Source organism: Lucilia cuprina, chromosome 3 (genome assembly GCF_022045245.1).
Source record: "Lucilia cuprina isolate Lc7/37 chromosome 3, ASM2204524v1, whole genome shotgun sequence".
In the NCBI taxonomy this organism is placed as follows: Eukaryota; Metazoa; Arthropoda; class Insecta; order Diptera; family Calliphoridae; genus Lucilia; species Lucilia cuprina.
In genome coordinates, this window is record NC_060951.1 from 60117234 (window position 1) to 60128732 (window position 11499).

Here is an 11499-nt window from a genome sequence, read left to right on the forward strand (position 1 = left end):
TAAGTGCTTTTCAATCTTTCGTTTTATTAAAATTTAGTGGTGGTAAATTGTGAAATGAGTATTTTGATTGAAGAATAACTATCATCATCATCACCATACCCCCGCATTCAAACAAAATCTTCCCCTTTATTATCGCCACTAACTCCCACATAGTCAGTGATATCAGGGAAAAAGTTTGCACGTTGATGGCATTTAAATGATATGAAAATTTCTATTTGAATAATATACATCCACTCACACACATACACACAAATATTAAATGTAAATTTATTATTTTTTTTTACTTAGTTTATAGTTATTTTACAAGCTGTAGCATAGTTTATTAAGAGTTGCAAACATCAAGGTCAATAGAATTCTAATAAATTTGGTATATTTTTCGTTTACAGATGGAAGCCCTGGTACGTGAAATGCAAGATCCGGAGCATGGTGTGCCAGTAAGGCAACAGAAAATGTTTCTTACTTCTATACCTTATGCTTTTATGGGTGAGTTAATTTATATTTAATTAATATTTTTTAGACAAATATTAATTTGGTGTTTTTAATAGGCTACGATCTAATTGAATGGCTAATGGATCGCTTATTAATCGAAGAATCAGAGGCCTTGAATATAGCCAATCAATTGTGTCTTCATGGCTACTTTTTTCCCGTCAATGATTCGAAAACTCTTACCGTTAAGGATGATTCTTCACTCTATCGTTTTCAGACACCTTACTATTGGCCCTGGCAGCACAAGGCCCCCGATAATGTAGAGTATGCCATTTATTTGGTTAAACGTTCTTTGCGCAATAAGCAACGTCATGCTCTTGAAGATTATGAAGTTGATGCTTTGGCTTCGCTGCATAAGAATCTTAAAGGTAAATGGGAAATTATATCCATGCAGGCGGAAGAGCAAGTACGTCTGGCCAAAGAACGCAAAAAAGGTGACAAAATAGTGGGTGATTCTCAAGAACGAGCCTATTGGCGGGTACACCGTCCACCACCGGGACAATTTACACCACTAGAACCATGTCCTGTACCCTCCAGAGACCGGCAGGGTAGCAAGCAGAATAAAAAGAAGACAGTAGATGATGTGCAAAGGGAAGTGGACTATCTGAAGAAATCTTTAAATCGTACACGCATGAAAATGTCACAGGCCTGTGAATCATTGGTACTGTATTCGGAAACCTTTTCGGAGTATGATTTCTTCTTGCAACCAGTATTACCCTCAAATCCTTGGGTTACTGAGGATGTCACCTTCTGGCAACTGAACAATACCTTTGTGGATATACCCACTGAGAAGAGAGTTAAACGTTGGGCCATTTCGATAGAGGAATTGGTATCGGATCCCACGGGTCTGCAAGAATTCACCACATTTTTGGAGAAAGAATACTCTCATGAAAATATACGTTTCTGGATAGCGGTCAATCGCTTGAGAAGATCGGCCCATTCTCAAGTACCCAGAAAAGTACAAGAGATTTATGAGTAAGTTTCAACAATAACTAAAATATATTTGTTTTATTGAAATGTTACCTTTTGTGTTTTTTAAGGGAATTCCTCAAGCCTGGTGCGCCCTGTGAAATCAATATAGATGGCAAAACCATGGAAAGTGTTTTAAAGGGTCTTAAGAATCCCTCCCGTTTTACTTTTGATGCTGCCTCCGAACATATTTATATGCTGTTGCTGAAGAAAGATTGTTACCCTCGCTTCATACGTTCGGATCATTATAAACGTTTATTAGAGACGGGCATACAACCGGCGCACAAAAAACGTTTCTTTAATTTCGGTGGCGTTAGTGGTGCCAAAAAGAGAATGACTGCCGCCTTGTCCAGCCAACCGAATCTGGGTGGCAATGAGAGTTCCAGCAAAAGTGCCATGTCCTCGGGCAATACATTTATAATGACAAATGCTCCACCACCGGGTAGTTTGGCTAGGCGACGCGGCAGTGACCGTAGTCTCAGCGGTTCGGCTCACAAGTTGGCGGTAATTGGTGTCAATAAGGACAACTCTTCCAAGGTGCCTCACTCGCATTCGCAAAGTAATCTTAGTGAGATACCCTACAGGTAAAGTAGTTTATTCCTTTTTTTGCCAACAAACTAAACTTAGAAATTTTGTTTCAACATTAAAATAATAAAACGCTTTTTTATGAAATTAACCATAACTAAATTGGTTACTATTTTCAAATAAAAAATATATTTTTCTTTTTTTCGGTTTTTTTATAACAATTGATTTTTTAACATGTTTTTTTATTTTTTTGTTAAAATCACTGCATTTTTGCCATTAAAAAAATCAATCTCAAAAAAAAAAAAAAAAAAACATTTAAACAAACAATACAATTACAAAACACCAATCAAACTACAATCAAAACATCAAAATTCTAAAAAAATCAAAATGAAAAATTGTTACAATCATCATCATCATCAGTAGTGAAACTATTTATCGTGGTGACATGCCTCCGCCACAAGAATCTCAAGAGCCCATTTGTTGTGTTGTGAATACGCGTTCTTGTACACAAAAGGACCATGGAAATCTCCATCTCAATAGTAGTTTACCCTCACACCAGTAAGATTTCCAAACAATTATTTTTATTTTCTCTCTATATTTTCCGTTTTATTGTTTTCTAAAAAAATTTATTAGGTCTAAAGTTTTTTATTTATTTTTCAAAAAAGAAAAAAAAGACCTTTTAATTAATGTTGTATTGAGTGCCCCCTTGTGAAAGTATTTTTTTTGTCTTATTTTCTAATTGAACTATATTTTTATTTTTGTTGGATTTTTTTTTTTTTTGAAATTCCTTATCTACATGTCTTGCCAACTTCATGTGTGACTCTGCTGCTCTACTCTATACAATTCCACAAATATTTTATCTCACTATTTCCATTTCTGGTTTAAGTATTTTTTTCGTGTGTGTTTTTTCATTTGGTTTTCTATTTTTTTTATTATTCCATATTTCATATTCAATTTTTATATTTTGCTATAATAATTAAAAAAATATGTATAGTTTTTATTGTTGTTGTTGTATTCGGCGGAATGCCGAATTTTGTATGTCCTTCATTTGGTGATTTAGTTACGTATGTTGAAGGGATCGCCTTTTTTTAAAGACATACACACTACATCCATTGTTGATCCTCCGGGCATATTTCCTTGATGCTAGATCCTATCTATCTCTACCTCTAGTCTGCTGGGACTATAAACTGGTGGTTACTTTTTAATCTTTGAATTGACCTTGGATGATTTGAAAAAGTGGTCTAACCAGAGCACCACATAAGCTGGTACTACGGGTGATCAGTTGCCCACATGACTATGTTTTAAATAAGGTTTCTTCGGGATGAATATAGTGCCTGCGGTTGAAACCTAAATCGCAGGAAGAGTTGAAGTGCAATTATCACCATGGGAGTCGCGAATGCGCAATAACGGAATGCGTAAATATAGGTGGTTATAATGATAAATATAACACCTTTTTAGATTGCAAGAATTTTTTACTGAATTCCTCCTTGGCGTAAGTTTTACAGCAAACGGAAAGGCGAATGTTGATTTAAAAAGGAAAGAAAGTTTACCTGATCAACGAAAAATATTCGAAGCAAAAAAGGAGAGAATCCAATAAGGCCTCTTGCAATAATGTAACGGTGGGTAGAATCACAAACGTTTTATGTAGAATCACAATTGGACCAGCGGATTGTACGAATGAAGTGCATGTGGAGGGGACAGTGAAACTCTGTAGTACTTTCTTTGCCTCTGCAAGGATGACTGGCTATTTGACCTTCTGGGCCATTTCAATATGGAAATCGTAGTAATTGCTCTTTTTCTTTATATTGATTTGTGTATACAGAGGATAATAAGATCAATAGTAAAATTTTAATCCAACTAAAACTGAGGTCCAATATCTTTTCGAAGTTTTCAACAATGGCAATGATAAAGAAGGATATTAAGACTCGAGTTTTATTACTAAGTATTCACTAGATCTTGCTTTGGAGAATCTAGAACAAATATTATGACAAAAACCAGATCCCAACGAACTGAAACATCTGACAAATATTGATCAATACTAGCTATTTTAAAGAGTTCTCACTCAGTTTTCAGCAATGACGTAAAACAGTCGAACTACTCAAATTGTGGCTAAAATGAAAGACATGCAAAAGTTATCGAAATCAATGTTGTGTTTAAAATATTTGCACTAATAATTTTTGGAAAAATCAAAGCAAAAATACTAAAATGTGTTTCTGTTTAAGCTTTACAACTCAACAGTAAATATAAACTAATAAATTAATCCAACATTGACTTCACTTTTATTGTGTTTAAATTAAATGTTGTTAAATAAAATTGATGTTTTAAATCTAAAAAAAAATTAATGTCCATTGCTCTCAAATCAAGAATCAAGTGAATATATCATAAACATTTTTGTTAATTTTTCATAAACGCAGAGAAACTCCCAAATCAAAAGCGGCACGTTTAGAGACCACAGTTGAAACAGGAGGTAGTAGTGCTGTATGCCCATGGGATATACCAGATGATGTGCCACCAACAACACAGGCACCCAAACCAGCAAATCTAACAACACCAGTGAAATTGTCCATATGTCCCTGGGAACAAGAGGCTGAACCAGTGCCAGCCATTAAAACCAGTGCACAAAGATTAACTAGGTAAAACGAATAGTAATTTTACACCTGTTAAATAACTGTTATTATAATTATATGATTTATCCACAAGTAGTACTTCTTCGGATAATACTGAAGTATCGGAACGTTTGCAACGTAATTTGGTTATGCGTCATCAAAATACCGTAGATAGTGGTGAAGCTGGCATGAAACGTTTAATACCAAATTTCACAGAACAACGAAGAGCCTCAGTGTCTTTTACACCGGGGTATGTTTGATGAAAATTTAAATTTTTAAAAATAAATTTTTTAGTTTTTATGTTTTTGCAGTAGAATTTCAGAGTTTCCGGCAGGACGACCGTCCACTTCTACTAAAACTTCAACTACACCTTCTCCTACGGTGGGCCTAAAACAAGGCGCCTTTCCAGCTCTGTTTGCTCCTTTGCAAGGTGCGCAGTATGCAACGGCTGCTGTGGCAGCCTTGGGCAATGTTATGACCACCACCAATATTGTTACCAAAGATCCTCCTTCTTCCTCTGATGCTGAAGTGGAAGACGAATTAAATAAGTTGTCTCTATCGGAACGTAATAGCGAATCTTCGGCATCAGAATTGCCAGTACTGCCGACACCAAATCCAACACCAACACCACCTCCAACCACCAAAGTTACACCACCTGCGGTGGAAGAGCAAATCCTTGTGACAGCCGAAACTCAAACACAACCCATGAGCGATAGTCCTCATGAAAGTTCTCACAGTGAATCCTCAGTGGCCAATGAAGTTGATGAAAATAATGCTGCCAATGAAGGAGATTTTGAGGCTGAGGTAGATTCGGAAATTCAAGAAGTTCAAATAGAATTGATTGAGTCTACGGGTGGCTATGAAAAGTTATGTGAAAGTCAAGAGGAAGTTGAGGCATCACCTCCCACCATACAAATCGAAGGGGAGGAGCAGGTGGAACCCTTGGAAAGAATTGCTGGTGAAGAGTCCATGATAACGGAGGATTCTGTTGGTAGGGAGACTATATCCAAAAGTCCTAGTACGGAAATGGTCATTTCGGCTAAACCTAGCCCTGAAACCGAAGTAGAAATCACACTCACTGAAAGGCCTCACTCGGCTAGCGAACCACAAGAAAACCCAGACAAGGAACAAAACATTGAAGAGGAAGAGGGTGATGAAGTTTCTACTTCACCCACAAAACCAGCAGATGCCTATAGTACCCATGAAGAACTTTCACCCACCACCGATGAATATCAAGAAGGTTTACAGTTTGGAGATGATGGTAAAGACGATTACGATATTGCCGATTCCGATTCCAATGTGGGCTATATACCACCTGCACCAACACCAGCACCTTCTATGGCGCCACTCGCTGAAATGGACACCGATACGGTAGATGATGAGTGTAGTGAAGAGTTCAAGCCCAAGGAGAGTCCTCAAACTGAAAAATCTGCCAAATTACCTGTAAGCAGTATTCCAAAATGCACCACCGAAGAAGTGAAAAAGAAGCGTAAAAAGCGTCATTTGGAGTCAAAGAAATCCGCCTCTGCAGAGGAAAAGGATAAAGCAACAACATCGACTGCAATTACCAGTGTAGTGCAGGCGACAACAGCAGCAGCTGGTACAGGTAACGGAGGTGCAGCTGGCGCTGGTGGTGTCCAAGAAAGTAGTGCCAAAACTGAAGCGGACATAACAACCGTCTGCCCCTGGGAGGATGAGTAAGTTTTAATGCACAATTTTGTAAGGAAATTTTCAGAATCAGTTTTTGTATTTGATTTTTTATTTACAGAAATGTTACCACCAGTGATGGTACTTTTACCAAAACCTATGCCACCCTTGGGTATTTATGAATAAAACCCAATCTATTTCGTAACGTGGTCAATAAACTATTAAAACGTAAAACTTACAAAAAATGACATAAACAACTTATATTATTATTCTATATGCTAAAAACTAACTAAATTTAAAACACACAAAGAAAATAAAAACTCTTAGGTTTATTGTAATAATTACTTGAAAACAAAATATATATATTTATTAAAACAATATATAGAGACAACACTTTAAGAAAAAGGTTATAACTTAAAAATAAACATTAAATTTAGAACTTAGTGTGTGCAAAAAATACTTAAAACCAAAAAATAACTTAAAAGCATGAGCAGAAAACGTAAAGTTAAAAGGAATATGCTTGAACGTGTTGAAAGGGATTTTAAGGTTAATATGAAAGTTTTCGAGAAACTTCTTCAGCCTAAAATTTATTTTATAAAGCCTAAAAGCATGCTTCTCAAATATAAAATAAAAGTTGTATATTTAAATGTGTGACATTCAGAATGTTAGTTATGGTATTTTCTATAGAACATACTGTCATACTTTTAAGATAATTATCTTAATGAATAGATCTCAAATTTAAATCGTTTCAATTTCCAATTCCTTGAAAAATATATTTATAAATGCCTAAAAGTATGTTACAAGGTGAATTCCTTAAAATGGTAACTGTTATTGAGAAAATCCTTAAACCTTCAGAATCTAAAGTTTAGATTATTAAAGAAGAATATTTTAAATGGCTAATTGATTATATCTTGAGTTCATTTTCGCAATTCTCAGAAAAATATATACAAATGCCTGAAAGTATGCGCTTTATTTATTATATTTTAAATGAACTAAACGAGAAATATTATGTGGGACATTTAGTTTTATTTGCGAACACACTCTGTTTATTTTCAATAAAAAATTAATTTGACAAATTATTAAAATTCAAGTTAAAATCTATAATTTTTAGGAAAATTTGTTATAAAATCCTAAAAGTATACTTTGTGTTTTTCGATAAATTAAGCAAATCTTGAACATGATTTTTCAAGCAAAATATTTCTTATTATTGTTACAATGAATCAAGATTCATTTAATTTAGTAAATCTTGGAATGAATGAAATACTAAAAAATGTCTCAAAAATGTTGCATACTTTAAGGTATTTAAAGCAATGGTTATTCGGAAGCAACAATATATTTTTAATAAAAAAAAAACTGATTTTTGTCTTTATTATGAAGAAAATTAAAGCGAAATCTGATTTACATTAGAAATGTTATAATATTCATAAGAATTCCTCTAAAACTATGCTTTTCATCAAAATTTCTGAAGAGTTATGGACAAAAAAAAAAAGAATAAAAATTTCATGTTAAACTTAAAATCTCTTTTACCTAAAGGTTAAATAATAATTTAATATAAAAAACAAAAATTAAATGTGTGATGTTGACAAATTTAAGATAAAATAAAATATGTTAAATTATATAATATTTAAAAATACTATTAGTTAATAAGTTTTTGAAATAGAAAAATTAGTTTAATATAAACACAAAACTAAACAAATAATAAAATTATTTAAATAATAATACTGAGTGAGCAAAATTATAAAAACTATATAAAACAAACACAAATTTGAGGGCTGAGTCAAAAAAAAAAAAATATATATATAAAGAGACCTTGAAAAAAGGGAAATTGCAAAATTTCTCAAAATTAAATTACTGATATTTTTACAAAATTTCATTTTTAGAACATTTTCAGTTAAAAGCTAAAGTTTTTTTAAGTTTTTTTTTTTAATTAAAAAAAATTGGTTTGAGCATATAAGAGTATATGTTTAGCATACAAATATTTATCTAAAGAAGTAAAAAGCTACTTTCAGCGAACAACTTTTATATAAATTAGTTATCGACAAGGAATTACAGTTATTCTCTCTAATTGGCTTTGTTGCTTTTATACATGTATAAGATTAACTGGTTGCGAAAGCAATATAGCTTAAGAGAAATCCTTTTTTGGTGTAATCTGCTCTAGACCAGTCATAGGCCGTGAGCAACAAAAGACTTTCTTATAAGTTTTATTCAGTTTTCTATGTATGTGAGCTTACATATGTGTGAAAGCAATACAGCTTTTGAGAGATTAATTGAGAAAAGTTTTTCATATGTCAAAAGATAATCATCAGTTAATTTCTCTGATTTGTTTTGTAGTTTTTCTAAGTGAGAGTTTTATTTTTTGCCAAGAACGATAAAACGTCTCACTTTTAAGTTTTATTCTGTTTTTATATGTATATGAGCATACATAGGTGTGAAATCAAAACAGCTTTTGAAAGATAACTTGATTAGAGGCTTTCATGAATCAGAAATAAATTTTTTTTAAACTTTTTTAAATTTTCCAAAATTTTTTTTTATATTTTTTTTGCAAAATTATAGAACTGGAAAAGTTAATTTTTTATATCTTTTTTTTAAATTAAAATAAATCAAATAAATTTAAACGGGTAAAGAAAATTTGGAAAGAAAAGTAATGAAATAAATAAAACAAAAGTCAAAACACTTAAAGCTTTGTACATAACAATTTATCAACGGTTTATAAAAGAAATTTTAAAGACTGTGATAAATTGTTATGAAAAAAGCCCTTAAAATCATGTTAAAAAAACATAAAACAGTTTTAATTGTTTTCTAAATTGAACAAAAAAAAAAACTTCTCATTAACATAACCAATACAAACATTTTCTTTTATTTTTAACATTATATAAAAAATATCATTCCTTAAACACATTTTTTTTTAAACAAAAATTTCGTAAATAATTAAAAACCAAATAGGTTTAAATAACCCTTAAGCATTAAACATATTATAATTATTTCTTATATTAACAAAACATATTTAACAAATTAAAATTTAAAAGTTAAAGTTGTTTGATTTAAAATTAAAAACAAAAATTATATTATTTTCCCTTTAAAGAAAGAAAACTATGCTTAGTTTTAGGCGCTTTAGAAAACATTAACGACAATTGTTTATTTATTTTTTTCTAATAAAAAAGCACAAGTTTAAAAAAGAAACTATTAAAAATAACATAAAGAAATAAAAAAAAATTGTAAAATGAAAATTTCTCTTTAGCAAGAAAAAAAAAAAAAGAAAATCTCATAATTAACAACTTTATGTCGTACATGCTTTACAACAGAGCCCCAAAAGTATGCTACGATTTTTTTGCTAACTAACAAACTTGAAGTTTTCATTTTACGATAAACATTATTAACTAAAACTCAAATAAAATAAAACTAAAACTTTAACAAATTAAATTTCATGTAGAATTAAGAAAAAAATAAAACTTAATAAAAAACAATATACACAAAACAAAATTAAGCAAATGTATTTTTAGTAAATTATTAAAAAAAAAAAACATATTTATTGTTGGTGTCTATTTAACTATAAAAACATATAAAAATATTAAACCTATATATTTCCAATTAATAAAAACAAATAAATTTCTTTGAAACATATTGAAACAAAAACTAATTGTTGAAAAATATTTAAAATAATATAAGAAAAGTTGAAAAAAAAAATTAAAAAATATATAAAAAAAACTAAAAAAAAATTATAAAAGTTTAAAAAATTTACAAAAAAAAAAATTAAATGTTTTGCTTAACTTTATTGTTGTTATACTAAAACTATATATTTCTTTATTATAAATTATTAATATATATATAAAAAATTTATTAAAATAATCTATTAACAAAAAGTTATATATGATACATAATAATGACTTGTGTTTTTATAAACAACATTTTTTTAATTATTTTGCGAAATTGTTAATAGTTTTTAAAAGCGTCTTTAGCTAAGCAATAAAAGTAATAACATGTTTGTAATTTTGAAAGCAAAGCAGAAACTTTTAAATGTAAAGAAAAATGATTATTTACAAAATGTTGTTGTATAAACAAAAAGGATTTGTTTTTACAAAATGTTGTATTTTAAATTAAAAAAAAAACTTTATTTATTTTAAATTTAAAGCAGCGTAACGCAATGAGCTCTCAAAAGAGTTGCCTTGTATTTATTCTCACAGAAATAACTATAAAAAATTAAACCACTCAGAGAACAAGTTTTTTACTCTCTGTCTTTTGTTGATTTAAAGTACTTAAATAGAAGAGTAATCTAATTGACCTCTTTAGTTCAAAGAGAAACAATCTTTAATATAATTTACATGAATTTCTCTTTTCTCTTAGATTTGCAGATTACAAATTACTGGACTCTCTTTCTTGCCAGCAAACTTGAATTCTTTGTTTACACAACAAAAGCGAAAGTTGAGACCCAAGAACGTATCGCCTTTTTTGAATGAGCATAAACTAAACTTTGATTTTCACTTAAAAACTAGTTAAAACATATAGTGAAAAAATACAGCATATGTTTCTCTTTTTTTTAAAGCAGACATTAACAGAGAGCCTTAAATAAGCTCTCTGACTATTTTTTAATTTTTTCTGTGAAAGCAAAAGATATTACAAGATAAACTGTTTGCCTAGTTATAAAACAAACATTGAAGTATACATAATGAAAACGCCGTATGTGTCTCTCTCTTTTCAAAGCAGACATCGGCTGAGAGCCACATTTAAACTTTCATGATGTGATATTACAAGAAAATTCTAATCTAGTTTAAAACTAAGAATTGTATAAAATAAAAACGCAGTATATGTTTCACTCTTTTTGAAGCAGGCATAGGCAGAGAGCCATGTGTATAATAATTAAAGAGTAATGATTGTTCGTAATCAATAAACTCAGGATTTTTGGCAACTCATAGTTTCAAATATCAAATATATATTTTAGGGATCGTTAGAACTGTTTCTGCAAAGCTTGATGGCGTCAAAGTTTTAATTTTCATTCAGTTACATCTAAACTGCTTAACTAATTATTTTAAAATTTAGGGGATGTATAGATTCCTACACACGTTCATCAAGGCTCCACTAGTAAAAAAACAACAGTATATGTTTCAATGCAGACATCGGCGGAATGCAATGTAACAAATATGCGATAGGAATGTTCACAAGCATCTCTCTGTCGCTCTTTCTGAAAGCCGGTTATAAAACAGGTATCGAAGAAAGAGTAGTAAATGAGCAGGCATTAACAGAGACAGTTCTTTGTCTCTCTTTTTAAAGC

General features: G+C 30.8%; 1 protein-coding gene across 4 annotated transcripts in view; it reads left to right on the forward strand.

Moving 5' to 3' along the window:
• LOC111676001 overlaps positions 1-7785 on the forward strand; it is a 71139-nt gene extending 63354 nt beyond the window's left edge. Inside the window, exons 5-12 of one of the 4 annotated variants that reach the window (XM_046945781.1) lie at positions 387-483; positions 546-1461; positions 1527-2039; positions 2401-2538; positions 4395-4613; positions 4684-4836; positions 4901-6283; positions 6355-7785. In XM_046945781.1, the coding sequence (XP_046801737.1) occupies positions 387-483; positions 546-1461; positions 1527-2039; positions 2401-2538; positions 4395-4613; positions 4684-4836; positions 4901-6283; positions 6355-6415 (3480 nt within the window). In that variant the 3' untranslated portion in view covers positions 6416-7785. Of the gene's footprint in view, positions 1-386; positions 484-545; positions 1462-1526; positions 2040-2400; positions 2539-4394; positions 4614-4683; positions 4837-4897; positions 6284-6354 lie in introns of all 4 variants that reach the window. The other 3 variants (XM_046945780.1, XM_046945779.1, XM_046945782.1) reach the window with 3 other exon arrangements.
• The last annotated feature ends 3714 nt before the right edge of the window (positions 7786-11499 follow it).